Source organism: Oncorhynchus keta, unplaced genomic scaffold (genome assembly GCF_023373465.1).
Source record: "Oncorhynchus keta strain PuntledgeMale-10-30-2019 unplaced genomic scaffold, Oket_V2 Un_contig_11544_pilon_pilon, whole genome shotgun sequence".
In the NCBI taxonomy this organism is placed as follows: domain Eukaryota; kingdom Metazoa; phylum Chordata; class Actinopteri; order Salmoniformes; family Salmonidae; genus Oncorhynchus; species Oncorhynchus keta.
In genome coordinates, this window is record NW_026277538.1 from 27,654 (window position 1) to 49,876 (window position 22,223).

At 46.2% G+C, this 22,223-nt stretch overlaps 1 protein-coding gene across 1 annotated transcript; it reads right to left on the bottom strand.

Annotated features, from left to right (window-relative positions):
* Positions 1–756: 756 nt before the first annotated feature.
* Positions 757–19,300, bottom strand: LOC127917471 (zinc finger protein 239-like). Its single transcript, XM_052500603.1, has 4 exons — positions 19,062–19,300; positions 18,587–18,740; positions 16,148–16,601; positions 757–904 (listed from the first exon to the last, which is right to left on the bottom strand). Exons 1-4 carry the CDS (start codon positions 19,098–19,100, stop codon positions 757–759), a joined length of 795 nt encoding a protein of 264 aa, XP_052356563.1. The 5' UTR covers positions 19,101–19,300.
* Positions 19,301–22,223: the final 2,923 nt, after the last annotated feature.

The window sequence follows — 22,223 nt, forward strand, 5'->3', positions numbered from 1 at the left end:
TGGGAACATTGGTAGGGCTTTTCTCCTGTGTGTGTCCTCATGGTTTTTAAGGCTCCCTAACTTGCAAAACTCTTTCCACACTGGGAAGAGTGGCGTCGTCTTGCTGGTTTGGACGTCTCTGGTTCTTCTGAAAGACGCTTTTCGCTGTCAGAGTGAGAGTCTTGTCTCTCTCCTGCCAAAGACAAATAAATAGAGCATTTAGTTAAATACTAAACTGAAGACCCTAAAACAAACCTGAATTATACCTAGGGTTCAATCCAGACTCGGTCTCTCAAAATCCTGAGTTCAATTTGAAGAACATTCTAGAACATCCTGGTTGGGTTCTGGAATGCGTGGCTATATTTGAAATGAACTGACTTCTTTTCAAAATAATTGTCAACGCATAGCCCAATGTTAAGGTGTGAGAGGTTCACTGTAGCTCCGCGTAATCTGTCTGTGGGAAGGAACAATGGCTGCTCTCAACACCAGACACCAGAAAGAGTTGGCCACGACTATCAGAGACTGTGCGTGAGGAAATGACCTCTGCCCTCCACTTGCAATTAAGACCAATAAATTAATCTCTTGCAGTGCTCACTTCTAAAGTGGACACCTACTAAGTCTCGCAATGAACTCAAATGGCATTGGTCCTCGAGGGCTTTGAATAAAGGCAAATCAGCTGGATCGGATGGTATTCCTACTGAGGTCTATTTAAAAATGTTGGTATCAATATTTAGACTTTGGTACTTTCTTTGCTTTCGGGCCCCTGGGGAAGGAGTGTTACGGGGGTGGGGTCTCTGGTAATTTTGGGGAGGGTGTAAGGGGGCTGAAAAGCTGGGGGGCGAGGTAGGGAGAGGGAAACATGGTTTCTGGCTGTGGAGGGAGGATGAGGGCGGGTGGGGGGCTGTGGAGGGGAGGGATGAGGGGGCTGTGGAGGGAGGATGAGGGGCGGGTGGGGTCTGAGGAGGGAGGATGAGGGGGCTGTGGAGGGAGGGAGGATGAGGGCGGGAGGGGGCTGAGGGGGGCTGTGGAGGGAGGATGAGGGCGGGAGGGGGCTGTGGAGGGAGGATGAGGGGCGGGTGGGGACTGAGGGCTGTGGAGGGAGGATGAGGGGCGGGTGGGGACCGAGGGGGTAATGGGTTGGTGGGGAGGGGAAACCTGGTTTCTGGCTGTGGAGGGAGGATGAGGGCAGGTGGGGGCTGAGGAGGGAGGGAGGATGAGGGGGCTGTGGGGGCTGGAGGGAGGATGGGGGCTGTGAGGGGCTGGGGTGGGGGCTGTGGAGGAGGATGAGGGATGGAGGGAGGATGGGGCGGTTGGGGGCTGAGGAGGAGGGGACATGTGGAGGGCTCTATAATAATAGATAATGTCATGTTTATAGGCTGAGGCTCGGTCATGTTTATGGGGAGCTCCATGATAATAGATAATGTCATGTTTTATGAGCAGAGGCTGTGGCAGAGCTCCATGATAATAGATAATGTTATGAGGCTGAGCAGAGCAGGTCATGGGGGCTGTGGAATAATAGATAATGTCATGTTTGGGGGCTGAGGGAGGGGAGGATAATAGATAATGTCATGTTTATAGGCTGAGCAGAGCTCTATAATAATAGATAATGTTATGTTTATAGGCTGAGCAGAGCTCTATAATAATAGATAATGTCATGTTTATAGGCTGGGCAGAGCTCCATGATAATAGATAATGTCATGTTTATAGGCTGGGCAGAGCTCCATGATAATAGATAATGTCATGTTTATAGGCTGAGCAGAGCTCCATGTTATAATGTCTGAATAGAGCTCTATAATAATAGATAATGTCATGTTTACTATAATAATAGGCATGTTTATAGGCTGGGCCAGAGCTCTATAATAATAGATAATGTCATGTTTACAGGCTGGGCAGAGCTCCATGATAATAGATAATGTCATGTTTATAGGCTGGGCAGAGCTCTATAATAATGGGTTTATAGGCTGGGCAGAGCTCATGTTTAATGTCATGTTTATAGGCTGGGCAGAGCTCCTATAATAATAGATAATGTCATGTTTATAGGCTGGGCAGAGCTCCATGATAATAGATAATGTCATGTTTTATAGGCTGGGTATCATGTTTATAGGCTGGGCAGAGCTCCATGATAATCCAGCTCATGATAATGATAATGTCATGTTTACAGGCTGGGCAGAGCTCCATGATAATAGATAATGTCATGTTTATAGGCTGAGCAGAGCTCTATAATAATAGATAATGTCATGGTTACAGGTTGAATAGAGCTCTATAATAATAGATAATGTTTATAGGCTGGGCAGAGCTCTATAATAATAGATAATGTATGGTTACAGGCACGATAGAGCTCTATAATAATAGATATAAATATCATGTTTATAGGCTGGGCAGAGCTCTATAATAATAGATAATGTCATGTTTGCTCAGGCTGGGCTGAGCAGAGCTCTATAATAATAGATAATGTCATGGTTTACAGGCTGCTCATGTTTATACAGGCTGAGCAGAGCTCTATAATAATAGATAATGTCATGTTTATAGGCTGAGCAGAGCTCTATAATAATAGATAATGTCATGTTTACAGGCTGAGCAGAGCTCTATAATAATAGATAATGTCATGTTTATAGGCTGGGCAGAGCTCTATAATAATAGATAATGTCATGTTTTATAGGCTGGGCAGAGCTCATGATAATAGATAATGTCATGTTTATAGGCTGAATATAGAGCTCTATAATTTGTCATGGCTGGGCAGAGCTCTATAATAATAGATAATGTCATGTTTTGTATGGCATGTTTTTATAGGCTGAACAGAGCTCTATAATAATAGATAATGTCATGGTTACAGGCTGAGCAGAGCTCTATAATAGATAATGTGGACTAATGTCATAGATAATGATTTGAGCTCTATAATTGATAATGTCATGTTTGGGGCAGGCTCTACTGTTTAATAATGTCATGTTTGTATGGGCAGAGCTCTGTCATGTTTGGTTACATGTCATGTTTGTAGGCTGGCAGAGCTCTATAATAATAGATAATGTCATGGTTACAGGCTGAGCAGAGCTCTATAATAATAGATAATGTCATGGTTACAGGCTGAGCAGAGCTCTATAATAATAGAATAATGTCATGGTTACAGGCTGGCAGAGCTCTAATGTCTTACAAGCTTTAATAGATAATGTGGACTAATGTCATTGGATGCATTCGATCCATTGTTTCCGTTTTGTTAGTGGCCCACTGTTTAATGGTGTACACGTCTTACATTGTAGCTTTAATCATTCCCACAGTAGAACGTATTGAGGGTATCGAACTTCAGTGGAATGCCCCTTTATAACCACACATTGATTTGCGCCCCTGTTGTTAAGATAGTACTCACTGGTGTTAATCAGATCTCCATTCTTCTCTTCTTCCTCCTCTATAACTGTGACAGTAATCCCTCTCTTCTTTCCCTGTAACGTCCTCCTCTTTCACTCTGAACGCGTCTTCCTCTTCTTCCACAGTAACATCCACCTCTTCTTTCACTGAAACGTCTTCCTCTTTCACTGTAACAGCCTCACCCTCTACTTCCTTTTTAACCGTGATAGCCTCATCTTCCTTCTCCTCTTTCACTGGACCTTCTTTCTCCGTCAAGCAGACCTCCTCTTCTTTAGCAGGTGGGGACAGTGAACTCATGGTCGGAACGTTAGACTATCCTAGTGCTAACTAAAACAGCTAGCTAGCTGACAACGTAAATATTAAAGTAACTAGTAAACAGTGTGTTTGAAACACTGAGGTTAATATACACACAAATTGTCTAAATATGACCGGTTTTATGTTTGCTAGCGAACAACCGATGTGGTTTAATCAGTAGCCTGTCGTCCTTGTTGAAGAAGTGTCCCGTCCGTCCACTAGATTATACGTCACGCAACGAGCATCAGCTGAAAGACTCCCATCGCCATCTGTTGACTGGAGTGGGTACCGCGGTTAATAAGGAAAATATTCACCACATTGTTTATACTGTCTAAAATATCAAATGAACTGATATGTTTTCTCTTACTTCTTACAAGTAATACTTTCCTACACACATATATAGAAGCTGAATATAAAATACATATAAACTGAACAAAAATATAAATATATATATAATATAACATAAAATATAAACACAAAGTGTAAAGTGTTGGTTCCGTGTTTCATGAGCTGAAATAAAAGATATCATAAATGTTCCATATACACAAAAAGCTGAGCATTTCTCCTTTGTTAACAAAACGAAGCTGATTGTGGACTTCAGGAGCTGATTATCGACAGGACTTCAGGAGACAGTCCACATCGACAGGACAGGGGGAGCAGGCCCCCATCCACATCGACAGGACAGGAGACAGCAGAGGGAGCACGCCCCCATCCACATCGACAGGACAGGACAGCAGAGGAGCAGGCCCCCATAGAGGGGAGACAGCGCACGCCCCATCCACATCGACAGGACAGGAGACAGCAGAGGAGGCACGCCCCCATCCACATCGACAGGACAGGCGGCAGAGGGAGCAGGCCCCCATCCCACATCGACAGGACAGGAGACAGCAGAGGCCCCCATCACATCGACAGGCCTACATCCATCGACAGGACAGGAGGCGGCCCAGAGGGAGCAGGCCCCATCCACATCGACAGGACAGGAGACGGCAGAGGGAGCAGGCCCCCATCCACATCGACAGGACCAGGAGACAGCAGAGGGAGCACGCCCCCATCCCATCGACAGGACAGGGAGACGGCAGAGGGAGCACGCCCCCATCACATCGACAGGACAGGAGACAGAGGGCAGCCCCCATCCACATCGACCCAGGACAGAACGGCAGGGAGCAGGCCCCCATCCACATCAGGACAGGACAGGAGGCGGCAGAGGAGGAGAACGCCCCCATCCACATCGACAGGACAGGACAGGGAGACAGCAGGAGCAGGCCCCCATCACATCGCAGGACAGGAGAGCGGCAGGACACGCCCCCATCCACATCGACAGGACAGGACGGCAGAGGGAGCAGCGCCCCCATCCCATCAGGACAGGACAGGAGACGGCAGAGGGAGAACGCCCCATCCACATCGACAGGACAGGGAGACAGCGGCCCCCATCCACATCGACATCGGGAGACATCCGACATCGACAGGACAGGGAGACAGCAGAGGGAGCATGCCCCCATCCACATCGACAGGACTAGGACAGGAGACAGGCAGGAGGAGCACGCCCCCATCCATCGACAGGACAGGAGACAGCAGGGACGCATGCCCCATCCACATCGACAGGACAGGACAGGAGACAGCAGAGGGAGCAGGCCCCCATCCACATCGACAGGACAGGAGACGGCAGAGGGAGGCACGCCCCCATCCACACATCGACAGGACAGGACAGGAGATGCCCCCATCACATCGACAGGACAGGACAGGAGACAGCAGGGAGGCCCCCATCCACATCGACAGGACAGGAGACAGCAGAGGGAGACAGCCCCCATCCACATTGAGGACAGGAGCAGCAGAGAGCAGGCCCCATCCACATCGACAGGACAGGAGACAGCAGAGGGAGCAGGCCCCCATCCACATCGACAGGACAGGAGACAGCAGAGGGAGCAGGCCCCCATCACATTGACAGGACAGGAGACGGCAGAGGAGCACGCCCCCATCCACATCGACAGGACAGGAGACGGCAGAGGGAGCACGCCCCCATCCACATGGACAGGACAGGAGACGGCAGAGGGAGCACGCCCCCATCCCATCGACAGGACAGGAGACGGCAGAGGGAGCAGGCCCCATCCCATCGACAGGACGACAGGACAGCAGAGGGGCACGCCCCCATCCACATCGACAGGACAGGACGGCAGGGAGGAGACAGAGGGAGCAGGCCCCCATCCCATCGACAGGACGGGGGCGGCAGAGGAGGGCCCCATCCATCGACAGGCAGGCGGCAGAGCACGCCCCCATCCACATCGACAGGACAGGACAGGGAACAGCAGAGGGAGCACGCCCCCATCTACATCGACAGGACAGGGAGACAGCAGAGGAGCACGCCCCCATCCCATGGACAGGACAGGAGACGGCAGGAGCACGCCCCCATCCCACATGGACAGGACAGGAGACAGCAGAGGCACGCCCCCCATCCCATGGACAGGACAGGAGACAGCAGGCCGGGGAGCACGCCCCATCCACATCGACGGGACTACAGTGGAGAAAGTGGAAAAGTTCAAGTTCCTCGGCGTACACATCTCTGACAATCTGAAATGGTCCACCCACACAGACAACGTGGCTGAAAAAGTTTGGCCCCCAAGACCATCACAAACTTTTCCAGATGCACCATTGAGAGCAACGTGGTATCACGCCTAGTACTGCAACAGCACCGTCCGCAACCCTCTCCAGAGGGCGGTGCGGTCTGCCCAAAGCATCACCGGGGGCACACTGCCTGCCCTGCAGGACACCTACAGCACCCGATGTCACAGGAAGGCCAAAAAGACCATCAACCACCTGAACCACGGCCTGTTCACCGTTATCATCCAGAAAGCAAAGTCAGTACAGGTGCATCAAAGCTGAGAGACTGAAAAACAGCTTCTATCTCAAAGCCATCAGACTGTTAAATAGGTGTTATTTTGCCCCCAAGTTTTCAGAGCTCTACAGGCTCCACACATAGAAATAAATAGGAGATGAGAAATCTATTTCCATTGATAGAAGGTGTTTGTACTGTTGTTTGGTTTGCATTCATTCCCCTCAAAAGTCCATTCTGTTACATGACTGAACGTACATGGGCTGTACAGTGGGAGAACAAGTATTTGATACACTGCCGATGTGCGATTTTTCATACTTACAAAGCATGTCGAGGTCTGTTATTTTTATGTCCTGCAATATAATGCAAATGAATTACTTAAAAAAATCATACAATGTGATTTTCTGGATTTTTGTTTTAGATTCCGTCTCTCACAGTCTGAAGTGTACCCATGATAGAAAATTACAGACCTCCACATGCTTTGTAAGTAGGAAAACCTACAAAATCGGCAATGTAACGAATACGTGTTCTCCCCACTGTACACATTATGGTTCATTTTGCCATTTTTTAAGACCAACATTTATTCTAATCCCGATGAATAGGTCTTGTATTTATAAACCCCTTTTATACAGTTAGTGGGTGAATGCGTTTTTATTTCTACAAAAGGATTGTCGCTACAACAGTAATGTGGTGAAAACTCAATCCAAAAGATTGACAGAGAATATTTAAGGTATAATACAAAACAAATCTTGAATCGAGCAGCTGCGGGGTAGATCTCTCTCTGATCTCAGTCAGGAAGGAAGCTCTCACAGTAAATGGTTCCATGTCTCTATATAGCGAGGTAGATCTCTCTCTGATCTCAGTCAGGAAGGAAGCTCTCACAGTAAATGGTTCCATGTATCTTATATAGCGAGGCAGATCTCTCTCTGATCTCAGGAAGGAAGGAAGCTCCCAGAGTAAATGGTTCCATGTATCTTATATAGCGAGGTAGATCTCTCTCTGATCTCAGTCAGGAAGGAAGCTCCCAGAGTAAATAGTTCCAATGTCTCTGATATAGTGGAGGTAATAAGGTACAGTGCCTTGCGAAAGTATTTGGCCCCTTGAACTTTGCGACCTTTTGCCACATTTCAGGCTTCAAACATAAAGATATAAAACTGTATTTTTTGTGAAGAATCAACAACAAGTGGGACACAATCATGAAGTGGAATGACATTTATTGGATATTTCAAACTTTTTTAACAAATCAAAACTGGAAAAATTGGGCGTGCAAAATTATTTTCATATCATTATCATATCCAAGGCTGAACAATGTTCTATCATGGACCTCTCAGATCCATAGGCTGAACAATGTTCTGTCATGGACCTCTCAGATCCATAGGCTGAACAATGTTCTGTCATGGACCTCTGCAGATCCATAGGCTGAACAATGTTCTATCATGGACCTCTCAGATCCATAGGCTGAACAATGTTCTGTCATGGACCTCTCAGATCCATAGGCTGAACAATGTTCTGTCATGGACCTCTCAGATCCATAGGCTGAACAATGTTCTATCATGGACCTCTCAGATCCATAGGCTGAACAATGTTCTGTCATGGACCTCTCAGATCCATAGGCTGAACAATGTTCTGTCATGGACCTCTCAGACCCATAGGCTGAACAATGTTCTATCATGGGCCTCTCAGATCCATAGGCTGAACAATGTTCTATCATGGACCTCTCAGATCCATAGGCTGAACAATGTTCTATCATGGACCTCTCAGATCCATAGGCTGAACAATGTTCTATCATGGACCTCTCAGATCCATAGGCTGAACAATGTTCTATCATGGACCTCTCAGATCCATAGGCTGAACAATGTTCTGTCATGGACCTCTCAGATCCATAGGCTGAACAATGTTCTATCATAGACCTCTCAGATCCATAGGCTGTACAATGTCTCTATCATGGACCTCTCAGATCCATAGGCTGAACAATGTTCTATCATGGACCTCTCTAGATCCATAGGCTGAACAATGTTCTATCATGGACCTCTCAGATCCATAGGCTGAACAATGTTCTATCATGGACCTCTCAGATCCATAGGCTGAACAATGTTCTATCATGGACCTCTCAGATCCATAGGCTGAACAATGTCTCTATCATGGACCTCTCAGATCCATAGGCTGAACAATGTTCTATCATGGACCTCTCAGATCCATAGGCTGAACAATGTTCTATCATGGACCTCTCAGATCCATAGGCTGAACAATGTTCTATCATGGACCTCTCAGATCCATAGGCTGAACAATGTTCTGTCATTGACCTCTCAGATCCATAGGCTGAACAATATTCCTATCATGGACCTCTCTCAGATCCATAGGCTGAACAATGTTCTATCATGGACCTCTCAGATCCATAGGCTGAACAATGTTCTATCATGGACCTCTCAGATCCATAGGCTGAACAATGTTCTGTCATTGACCTCTCAGATCCATAGGCTGAACAATGTTCTGTCATGGACCTCTCAGATCCATAGGCTGAACAATGTTCTGTCATGGACCTCTCAGATCCATAGGCTGAACAATGTTCTGTCATTGACCTCTCAGATCCATAGGCTGAACAATGTTCTATCATGGACCTCTCAGATCCATAGGCTGAACAATGTTCTATCATGGGCCTCTCAGATCCATAGGCTGAACAATGTTCTGTCATGGACCTCTCAGATCCATAGGCTGAACAATGTTCTATCATGGACCTCTCAGATCCATAGGCTGAACAATGTTCTGTCATGGACCTCTCAGACCCATAGGCTGAACAATGTTCTATCATGGGCCTCTCAGATCCATAGGCTGAACAATGTTCTATCATGGACCTCTCAGATCCATAGGCTGAACAATGTTCTATCATGGACCTCTCAGATCCATAGGCTGAACAATGCTTCTATCATGGACCTCTCAGATCCATAGGCTGAACAATGTTCTATCATGGACCTCTCAGATCCATAGGCTGAACAATGTTCTGTCATGGACCTTCTCAGATCCATAGGCTGAACAATGTTCTATCATAGACCTCTCAGATCCATAGGCTGTACAATGTTCTATCATGGACCTCTCAGATCCATAGGCTGAACAATGTTCTATCATGGACCTCTCAGATCCATAGGCTGAACAATGTTCTATCATGGACCTCTCAGATCCATAGGCTGAACAATGTTCTATCATGGACCTCTCAGATCCATAGGCTGAACAATGTTCTATCATGGACCTCTCAGATCCATAGGCTGAACAATGTTCTATCATGGACCTCTCAGATCCATAGGCTGAACAATGTTCTATCATGGACCTCTCAGATCCATAGGCTGAACAATGTTCTATCATGGACCTCTCAGATCCATAGGCTGAACAATGTTCTATCATGGACCTCTCAGATCCATAGGCTGAACAATGTTCTGTCATGTGACCTCTCAGATCCATAGGCTGAACAATATTCTATCATGGACCTCTCAGATCCATAGGCTGAACAATGTTCTATCATGGACCTCTCAGATCCATAGGCTGAACAATGTTCTATCATGGACCTCTCAGATCCATAGGCTGAACAATGTTCTGTCATTGACCTCTCAGATCCATAGGCTGAACAATGTTCTGTCATGGACCTCTCAGATCCATAGGCTGAACAATGTTCTGTCATGGACCTCTCAGATCCATAGGCTGAACAATGTTCTGTCATTGACCTCTCAAGATCCATAGGCTGAACAATGTTCTATCATGGACCTCTCAGATCCATAGGCTGAACAATGTTCTATCATGGGCCTCTCAGATCCATAGGCTGAACAATGTTCTGTCATGGACCTCTCAGATCCATAGGCTGAACAATGTTCTATCATGGACCTCTCAGATCCATAGGCTGAACAATGTTCTGTCATGGACCTCTCAGACCCATAGGCTGAACAATGTTCTATCATGGGCCTCTCAGATCCATAGGCTGAACAATGTTCTATCATGGACCTCTCAGATCCATAGGCTGAACAATGTTCTATCATGGACCTCTCAGATCCATAGGCTGAACAATGTTCTATCATGGACCTCTCAGATCCATAGGCTGAACAATGTTCTATCATGGACCTCTCAGATCCATAGGCTGAACAATGTTCTGTCATGGACCTCTCAGATCCATAGGCTGAACAATGTTCTATCATAGACCTCTCAGATCCATAGGCTGTACAATGTTCTATCATGGACCTCTCAGATCCATAGGCTGAACAATGTTCTATCATGGACCTCTCAGATCCATAGGCTGAACAATGTTCTATCATGGACCTCTCAGATCCATAGGCTGAACAATGTTCTATCATGGACCTCTCAGATCCATAGGCTGAACAATGTTCTATCATGGACCTCTCAGATCCATAGGCTGAACAATGTTCTATCATGGACCTCTCAGATCCATAGGCTGTACAATGTTCTATCATGGACCTCTCAGATCCATAGGCTGAACAATGTTCTATCATGGACCTCTCAGATCCATAGGCTGTACAATGTTCTATCATGTCTAATACATCCACAGTGCGATGTCATCTGATTACATTTTTGGGGGAGTAAATTAACAAATTATTGTCTTTTGTTGTATTTATACAACATTTCAAACATAATCTGGTCCAAATATGGAGTGATTCCACTATATGAATCTGTTTGCTTCCGTTTCAAATGCGGGACTTTTATTTTGAAGACAAACCGCAAATTCTACTATTGAGCAAAGCGCTGTGACATTGATCAGAAACCACAGACACACAGACATTTACTTGACACCACCTCGTTATCATATTGGTGTGTTAGTTACCACAGACAGACAGACAGACAGACATTGGCTTGACACCACCTCATTATCATATTGGTGTGTTAGTTACCACAGACAGACAGACAGACATTGGCTTGACACCACCTCATTACCATATTGGTGTGTTAGTTACCACAGACAGACAGACATTGGCATGACACCACCTCATTATCATATTGGTGTGTTAGTTACCACAGACACACAGACATTGGCTTGACACGACCTCATTACCATATTGGTGTGTTAGTTACCACAGACAGACAGACAGACATTGGCTTGACACCACCTCATTATCATATTGGTGTGTTAGTTACCACAGACACACAGACAGACAGACATTGGCTTGACACCACCTCATTATCATATTGGTGTGTTAGTTACCACAGACACACAGACAGACAGACATTGGCTTGACACCACCTCATTACCATATTGGTGTGTTAGTTACCACAGACAGACAGACAGACATTGGCTTGACACCACCTCATTATCATATTGGTGTGTTAGTTACCACAGACAGACAGACATTGGCATGACACCACCTCATTATCATATTGGTGTGTTAGTTACCACAGACACACAGACAGACATTGGCTTGACACCACTTCATTACCTCATTATCATATTGGTGTGTTAGTTACCACAGACACACAGACAGACATTGGCTTGACACCACCTCATTATCATATTGGTGTGTTAGTTACCACAGACAGACAGACATTGGCTTGACACGACCTCATTACTATATTGGTGTGTTAGTTACCACAGACACACAGACAGACATTGGCTTGACACCACTTCATTACCTCATTATCATATTGGAGGAAGAAACACAGACATTAATAAATATATAAGATGAATAACATTTATTGGAGATTGAAGAATTAAATAATAGATCATTATGGCAGGTTTTGTCCTCGTGATTCACAATTGATTATTTTGATTCACCAGAATCCTAACTAATACAAATGGTGAAGTGAATCATTTGTTTGCAAAAACAAAACAAGAAGAAAACAGTTTAAATGAATTGTCCAAAAAAGTGAATAAACTTTGCATGGCCTTAACCGGCAAGTGTCAGTGGAATAAATGCTAACAGCTAAACAGTTAACTAGCATGAATAAATGCTAACAGCTAAACAGTTAACTAGCATGAATAAATGCTAACAGCTAAACAGTTAACTAGCATGAATAAATGCTAACAGCTAAACAACTAGCATGAATAAATGCTAACAGCTAAACAGTTAACTAGCATGAATAAATGCTAACAGCTAAACAGTTAACTAGCATGAATAAATGCTAACAGCTAAACAACTAGCATGAATAAATGCTAACAGCTAAACAGTTAACTAGCATGAATAAATGCTAACAGCTAAACAACTAGCATGAATAAATGCTAACAGCTAAACAGTTAACTAGCATGAATAAATGCTAACAGCTAAACAACTAGCATGAATAAATGCTAACAGCTAAACAGTTAACTAGCATGAATAAATGCTAACAGCTAAACAACTAGCATGAATACATGCTAACAAATGCTAACAGCTAAACAGTTAACTAGCATGAATAAATGCTAACAGCTAAACAGTTAACTAGCATGAATAAATGCTAACAGCTAAACAGTTAACTAGCATGAATAAATGCAAACAGCTAAACAGTTAACTAGCATGAATAAATGCAAACAGCTAAACAGTTAACTAGCATGAATAAATGCTAACAGCACTTGAGGCCCACTCCACGGTGCTACTGTCTCTCTCCCCTTGAGGCCCACTCCACAGTGCTACTGTCTCTCTCCCTTGAGGCCCACTTCACAGTGCTACTGTCTCTCTCCCCTTGAGGCCCACTCCACAGTGCTACTGTCTCTCTCCCTTGAGGCCCACTCCACAGTGCTACTGTCTCTCTCCCCTTGAGGCCCACTCCACAGTGCTACTGTCTCTCTCCCCTTGAGGCCCACTCCACAGTGCTACTGTCTCTCTCCACTTGAGGCCCACTCCACAGTGCTACTGTCTCTCCCCTTGAGGCCCACTCCACAGTGCTACTGTCTCTCTCCCTTGAGGCCCACTCCACAGCTCTACTGTCTCTCTCCCCTTGAGGCCCACTCCACAGTGCTACTGTCTCTCTCCCCTTGAGGCCCACTCCACAGTGCTACTGTCTCTCTCCCCTTGAGGCCCACTCCACAGTGCTACTGTCTCTCTCCCTTGAGGCCCACTCCACAGCTCTACTGTCTCTCTCCCTTGAGGCCCACTCCACAGTGCTACTGTCTCTCTCCCCTTGAGGCCCACTCCACAGTGCTACTGTCTCTCTCCCCTTGAGGCCCACTCCACAGTGCTACTGTCTCTCTCCCCTTGAGGCCCACTCCACAGTGCTACTGTCTCTCTCCCTTGAGGCCCACTCCACAGTGCTACTGTCTCTCTCCACTTGAGGCCCACTCCACAGCTCTACTGTCTCTCTCCCCTTGAGGCCCACTCCACAGTGCTACTGTCTCTCTCCCCTTGAGGCCCACTCCACAGTGCTACTGTCTCTCTCCCTTGAGGCCCACTCCACAGTGCTACTGTCTCTCTCCCCTTGAGGCCCACTCCACAGCTCTACTGTCTCTCTCCCCTTGAGGCCCACTCCACAGTGCTACTGTCTCTCTCCCCTTGAGGCCCACTCCACAGTGCTACTGTCTCTCTCCACTTGAGGCCCACTCCACAGTGCTACTGTCTCTCTCCCCTTGAGGCCCACTCCACAGTGCTACTGTCTCTCTCCCCTTGAGGCCCACTCCACAGCTCTACTGTCTCTCTCCCTTGAGGCCCACTCCACAGTGCTACTGTCTCTCTCCCCTTGAGGCCCACTCCACAGTGCTACTGTCTCTCTCCCCTTGAGGCCCACTCCACAGTGCTACTGTCTCTCTCCACTTGAGGCCCACTCCACAGTGCTACTGTCTCTCTCCCCTTGAGGCCCACTCCACAGTGCTACTGTCTCTCTCCCTTGAGGCCCACTCCACAGCTCTACTGTCTCTCTCCCTTGAGGCCCACTCCACAGTGCTACTGTCTCTCTCCCCTTGAGGCCCACTCCACAGTGCTACTGTCTCTCTCCCCTTGAGGCCCACTCCACAGTGCTACTGTCTCTCTCCCTTGAGGCCCACTCCACAGCTCTACTGTCTCTCTCCCCTTGAGGCCCACTCCACAGTGCTACTGTCTCTCTCCCCTTGAGGCCCACTCCACAGTGCTACTGTCTCTCTCCCTTGAGGCCCACTCCACAGTGCTACTGTCTCTCTCCCTTGAGGCCCACTCCACAGTGCTACTGTCTCTCTCCCCTTGAGGCCCACTCCACAGTGCTACTGTCTCTCTCCACTTGAGGCCCACTCCACAGCTCTACTGTCTCTCTCCCTTGAGGCCCACTCCACAGTGCTACTGTCTCTCTCCCCTTGAGGCCCACTCCACAGTGCTACTGTCTCTCTCCCCTTGAGGCCCACTCCACAGTGCTACTGTCTCTCTCCCTTGAGGCCCACTCCACAGCTCTACTGTCTCTCTCCCCTTGAGGCCCACTCCACAGTGCTACTGTCTCTCTCCCCTTGAGGCCCACTCCACAGTGCTACTGTCTCTCTCCACTTGAGGCCCACTCCACAGTGCTACTGTCTCTCTCCCCTTGAGGCCCACTCCACAGTGCTACTGTCTCTCTCCCCTTGAGGCCCACTCCACAGCTCTACTGTCTCTCTCCCTTGAGGCCCACTCCACAGTGCTACTGTCTCTCTCCCCTTGAGGCCCACTCCACAGTGCTACTGTCTCTCTCCCTTGAGGCCCACTCCACAGTGCTACTGTCTCTCTCCCTTGAGGCCCACTCCACAGTGCTACTGTCTCTCTCCCTTGAGGCCCACTCCACAGTGCTACTGTCTCTCTCCTTGAGGCCCACTCCACAGTGCTACTGTCTCTCTCCCCTTGAGGCCCACTCCACAGTGCTACTGTCTCTCTCCCCTTGTATGTGCAGGTGATGCGGTCACACAGCATTAAAGCATTCTGATCCTGGTTGATATGGTGATTTGCATGTGATTAATAACATATTTACAAACTATGCCTAAATAAATGGCTAACAGAAGTTCAATTCATTTCCATTGACTTTTTGAAAACACTTTTTGGAAAACACAACAACAAAAAAATTCATGACTTTTCCCAGATTTTCATGACCGAACCCAGGAAAACACATTCTCAGTCGAAAAGTGTGGAGCACTGCGTGTTATGAGATGTGAAAAATCTCTTTCCACACTGGGAGCAGTGGTACGGCATCTTCCCGGTGTGTGTTCCGTCGTGGTCTTGCAGGTTCCCTAACTATTGTTAATGGATGCCTTTTCTAACCATTTCTTTCCACACTGGGAGCATTGGAAATGCTGATCTCCTGTGTGTACTCTTGTGTGTTTTTAGTGTGCTTAACCTGGTAAAACCCTTTCCACACTGAGAGCATTGGAAATGCTGATCTCCTGTGTGTACTCTTGTGTGTTTTTAGTGTGCTTAACCTGGTAAAACCCTTTCCACACTGAGAGCATTGGAAATGCTGATCTCCTGTGTGTACTCTTGTGTGTTTTTAGTGTGCTTAACCTGGTAAAACCCTTTCCACACTGAGAGCATTGGAAATGCTGATCTCCTGTGTGTACTCTTGTGTGTTTTTAGTGTGAACCCTTTCCACACTGTGAGCAGTGGAACGGTTTTTCTCCTGTGTGTGTTGTCATGTGATCTCTTTCCACACTGAGAGCATTGGAACGGCCTCTGCCTCTCTACTAAGTGGGTTCTTTCATGTGATTTCAGGTCCCTTAATGCGGAAAAGGTATTTTGACACTGGGAGCAGCGATATGGCTTCTCTCCAGTGTGTGTCCTCTCATGCGTTTTCATGGACCCTAACTGGGTAAAAGTCTTTCCACACAGGGAGCAGTGGAAATGATTCTCTCTTGTATGTGTCCTCTCGTGTTTTTTCAGGGCCCCTAACTGGGTAAAATGCTTTCCACACAGGGAGCAGTGGAAAGGCTTCTCTCCAGTGTGCGTCCTCTCATGTATTTTCAGGGCAGCTAACTGGGTAAAACTCTTTCCACACTGGGAGCAGTGGAAAGGCTTCTCTCCTGTGTGTATTCGCTCATGCATTTTCAGATTCCCTAACTGAGTAAAACTCTTTCCACACTGCGAGCAGTGGTAAGGCTTTTCTCCTGTATGTACTCTTTGATGAATGTTTAGACTCCTTAAATTAATAAAACTCTTTCCACAGTGGGAGCAGTGGTGTGGTCTCGCTGGTTTGGCCATCTTTGGGTCTGGTTGCCCTGAAGTACTCTTTCCTCTGTCCAAGTGAGAGTCTGGTCTCGCTCCTGCCAAAGACAAAAACAAGTATTTAGTTTAATACTAAAAACATGGATGTTTTGACTATACAGTGTTTGTTTTACAATTACAAGCTTATCTTTGGGGTTCTGAGGGGTATACTACGACACTAGAGAGATCTAGTCAGGGTTTTCTAAAGCTAGCCAGCTTCAGTTAGCTTCACATTCCAGCTCAGGCTTCATCCCATATTATAAAGGTGAATATTGATCCTGCAGCTGCACAAAGACCATAAACACAAACAACTTTTAATTAATTTTTCTGAAAGCTGGTTCCCGTTTGCTGTTCTCCTTTTGTTGTTAATTAGTTCAACTTGTCTTTCTAAAGACCGTTTCTAATCTCCCTAATCTACTCTAATCTACTCTAATCTACTCTTGTATTAGAAAGGTACAGGTGGTGAAACCCCTATTGTTGTTAGTTAGTTCAACTTGTCTTTCTAAAGACCGTTTCTAATCTCCCTAATCTACTCTAATCTACTCTTGTATTAGAAAGGTACAGGTGGTGAAACCCCTATTGTTGTTAGTTAGTTCAACTTGTCTTTATAAAGCCTAAAGACCCTTTCTAATCTACTCTAATCTACTCTTGTATTAGAAAGGTACAGGTGGTGAAACCCCCTAAAAACAGAATCACCTGGATGAAGGAAGGACAATAATATGACACCCCGGCCCGAACTGCCACGAGTATTCGGTCAGTAGTCATCTTCTTGTCCTTCATTTGTTTGCCCAGATCTTCTATCCTTGATATCCTTCAACCCTGACCTTCTTCTTCTTTCTCTCTGCATCAACAACTACCTGTCTACTTCTAACGTGCTGCAGAGAGTACAGAGGTTTCTAGTTGTTCTTAATGATTTCATCTTGGTAAAGGACACTATGAATAATGTGCATAACTGTAGTTTGAGTACTTTAATCAACTTAAATCTGAAGAAAAAAAACATTTATGCTCGGGTTTATTGATTTATTAGGTGATAAACACAATCTCCATGTGTTTCAATGCAAACTGGGCTTATTTGGAACAGCAAGGATTTATGGTATAAAAAAATACAGAATAGCAAAAATGTACTTCACATATTTGGAAACCATTGGGTATAAATATACACAATATATTACAACATTATGCAAAGTTAGTATTGATCATAAAGTTAGTATTGATCATACTGAACAATATTTATTTATTTTGATTTTCATTTTGTATAGCTTTGTTGCTACTGTATTTCAGGACAAGCCTCTGAATGTCCTTGAGTGGCCCAGCCAGAGCCCGGACTTGAGCCCGATCTAACATCTCTGAAAAGATATGAAAATAACTGTGCAGCAACGCTGCCCCATCCAACCTCACACAGCCTGATAGGATCTGCAGAGAAGAATGGGAGAAACTCTCCAAATACAGGTGTGCCAAGCTTGTAGCAGCAAACCCAAGAAGACTGGAGGCTGTAATCGCTGCCAAAAGGTGCTTCAACAAAGTACTGAGGAAAAGATCTGAATCCTTATGTAATGTGATATTTCCTGTTTTTTATTTATTTATATACATGAACTCAAATTAAAATAAAACAGTTTTTGATTTGTCATTTTTGGGTATTGTGATGTCATTATTGGGTATTGTGATGTCATTATGGGGTATTGTGATGTCATTATTGGGTATTGTGATGTCATTATTGGGTATTGTGATGTCATTATTGGGTATTGTGTGTAGATTGAAGGGAAAAAATAAGTTAAAGCAATTTTATAACAAGGCTGTAAGAGTTAGTTGAACTAAGTTCATTCAGCATGTATCAGTTATTTTCTCCAATAAACAATAGCTAGGCCTATATATTATTAATTTAAAAGGTAAAAAATGCATGTACCAATGGCAGATTGCCCTCGAACAATTTCTACAGTCCTGAATAACCTATTGAAGTATATCACTTCAGTAGAACGCCTATTTAAAACAACATATTACTTCACAAGTGCAACGTTTGTGTCCCTGTTTTTAAGACAATACTCACCGGTGCTAATCCGATCTTCAGTCTCCTCTTCTTCTCCTTCCTCCTCCTCTTTCACTCCCAGAATGTCGTCCTCCTCTTTTACTGAGATAGCCTCCTCTTCCTCTTTCACTCTAAAAGGTTCTTCCTCTTCTTCTTTCAATGTGATAGCCTCTTCCTCCTTTTTCATTGTCGAAGCTTCTACCTCCTCCTCTTCCACTGTGACAGCCTCTATCCTGTCTTTCTTCTTCACTCTAATGGGTTCTTTCTCTTCTTTCACTGTAACACCATCCTCCTCTTTTAATATGATAGCCTCCTCTTCCTTTCCAAAAGGTTCTTTCACAATAACATCTTCCTCTTTCAATGCGATGCTGATAGACTCCTCTTCCTCCTTTTTAATTCTGAAAGCTTCTTCCTCTACTTTCACTGAGATATCTTCCTCTTCTTCTTTTATGACAACGTTCAGTCCGAGAGATTCTTTCTCCGGCCAACACATCGCCTCTTCTTTAGCTGGGGGCGAGTAGCTTAAAGAGCTCATGGTTGTGAATGCTAGCTAGCTAGTTAGCATTAGCGACTAGCCGAGTGCTAGGCTCAGAACAAGTTTGCAAATGTAACAAGTACATTACGTTAAAGTTAACCAGTAGATACCTCAACAGAACTGTTTTTAAAACAACGAGATGAATATTCACAAAAGTGGTCGAAAGAGCTTAAATGTTTCGGTTGCATGTTGGCCAGCAAGCTACCGAGGTGTTTTAAACAGTAACTGTGTTGTGGTTCTTGAGCGTCTTGTCCACTAGATTATTATTCTTTTTTTTTTTTGGTGGTTAAAATAATTTATTTACAATCAATACCATTCACACTTTACAAAATCATATCTCTCATTCATTCTTAATTACTTATATTTACAAAACCAAATCACCAAACACCAAGACAAAAACAAACCTCAGGGGAGCATCGTCCCTCCCCGTCATACCTAACCAATACCTAACCCTTTCCCTATCTCCCCTTCCCTAATCTATCCCCTTACCAAACTCACTCTAACACTCCCAGCCCTAAACCCCCTTTCCACCTCTCCCGTGCCGCATGCTTCCCCCACTTCCTCTCCTCCCTCTTCATCCTCCCCCTCAAATCACCTTCCACCCTTCTCACTATCCCTTCCACCCCCAATCTCTCCCTGTCTTGACTAAATTCTTCCTGGCTTCCCACAGTCCCTTTTAAAGAGACTCATGAGAAGCCAGAGCAGAAACCTGTCCCTATCCGTTCCCTTTGCTCTCCCTACGCCCTCTCTAGCCTAGCCCATGTCAAAACAAAATCACTCCTAACCACACCTAGCATCACCCGTGCCCTAGCCCAGACTAGTCCGGCAAAGGCACAGTCCCAGAAGGCATGGTGCACAGTCTCCTCCCTGCCACAAGAGGATCTTGGACAGGTGGGGGATTGCACCAAACTATACCGGTACAAGATGGAAAGTACCGGCAAACGCTTATGAAGGCTCAACCAATTCAGGTCCTTGAGCCCGTTGTCCAGGCCCCGCGCCTGCACTCCCTCCCAGACCACTGACGAGATGCCCGCTACGGGCGCAGGACTCCCTGCCTGCCTGACCTCCTCGTACAGGTGCCTGTGGTCTAAACCTACTCGGGCAACTTCAACCTCGGGGTGCGCACGCAGCCACTTGGCCGCATGACCAAAGTGCCACGGCAGCTGTTCCGCCCGAGGACCCGCGTTAGACCACACCATTACGCTTCTCGCCTGATACGAGAAGAACACCCTCAGGAGGTAACCGGACGGGTGTATCACTGGCTGAGCAAGCTCCGTTAACAAGAAAGAAACAAAAATTGAGTCCAGCTTGAGGGGGAAATGTGGTACCCCCTACCTCCCTCCCCCGATAGGACAGATCATGCGTGCCCTGGCGACCCACTCGCACCTGCCACTCCACATAAACTGAAACACAAGCCTCACTAGAGGCCTCCTCAGACAAGCCGGCAATGGGTAGATGTACGCCAAATACAAAAGAGACGGCAACACATCCACCTTTAGGACCAGGACTTTGCCCATAAAAGACAAATACCTAGCCTTCCACATTGCTAGCTTCCTCTGTACCACTGCGATACGCATGTTCCAGTTTAGCGTCGCTGAGCCGGGAGGTCTCAAAATGAACCCCGAGAATCCTCAGGGCCCCTCACAGAGAGAGAACCCCCAGGCACATCCGTTCTACCGCGCCATCTTCCGAAAAACTTGACGGAAGACTTTGCATGGTTCAGAACTGCTCCCGACGCTCGGGTGAAATCCCCAAAGATGGCAAGGGACCTTGTCAGGCACGAGTCCTTGCACAACAGCAAGGAAGTGTCGTCATCTTAACACGCAGCCCACCACTTCCAGGGATCAACAAGCCTTCCACCCCTGTGTCTGCCCTAATGGCAGCCCCCAGAGGCTCCATGTACAGAACGAAGAGGAGAGCCGAGAGTGGGCATCCCTGCCTGACCCCAGACGAGAGGTCAAAAACGTCACCTAAGTGACTATTTACACTAACTCGACACCCCGCTCCGACATATAAAGTACGGATCCATCCTATAAACTTCTCCCCAAATCCTAATCTACCTAACACCCTGAATAGAAAAGATCTATTCACGCGATCAAAAGCTTTCGCCTGATCTAGCGCTGCTACCATTAAAGGCAGCCCTCTATCTTCAACCCAAGCGATGGAATTCCTGATCAACTGTAGGTTCCATCTTATAGAGCGGCCCTCTTCCCCGCACGTCTGATCCTCGTGGACGACGTAGGGAAGAGCTTTGCAAGAATCTTGTAATCTACGCACAGCATGGTCAATGGCCGCCAGTTGCCAAGGTCAGTTGCTTCCCCTTCTTATAAAGAAGTGACAGCACACCAACAGCCATTGATCCCCCGGGACCCCCGTCTCAAGGATGGCCTTCAAGACTTCGAGAATCACTGGTCCAAGTATACCCCAAAACTTGAGGTAAAACTCAGCCGGCAGCCCATCCATCCCAGGCACCTTCCCTTTTCCCATCCTCCTAAGAGCGCTCTCAACCTCTTCTAGTGAGATCTGGGCCTCCATCACGTCTCTAATGTCCTCTGGCAACCGCCGGGACAAGTGTTCTAAAACACGTTTCCCTGCTCTACATCTATTTCCCTTTCCTTAAATAAACCTTGGAAATGATCAGTTGTCACCCTGACCATTTCCTCTGGTTTACTTACTATACTACCATTTTCTTCCCTAACTCCATGCATTACCTTCCTACTCTGCCTGGCCCTAACCGACTTACGTCACGCAAGAAGCATCACCTTAAAGACTCACGTCGCCATCTGCTGCCTGGAGTTTAATTAAGCAATTTGACAGCGGTTATGGCTGTGAGTCTTTCTGGGAAAATCTCTAAGAGCTCGTTGTCCATTTTATTTTATTTTTTACATTCTTCAAGCTCTGTCAAATTGGTTGTTAATCATTGCTAATGAACCATTTCCAGACCTTGCCATAGATTTTCAAGTAGATTTAAGTCAAACCTGTAATCGGTCAATCAGGAACACTCACTGTCTTCTTAGTAAGCAACCCCAGTGTAGATTTGGCCTTGTGTTTTAGGTTGTTGTCCTGTTGATATGTGAATTCATCTCCCAGTGTCTGGTGGAAAGCAGACTGAACCAGGTTTTC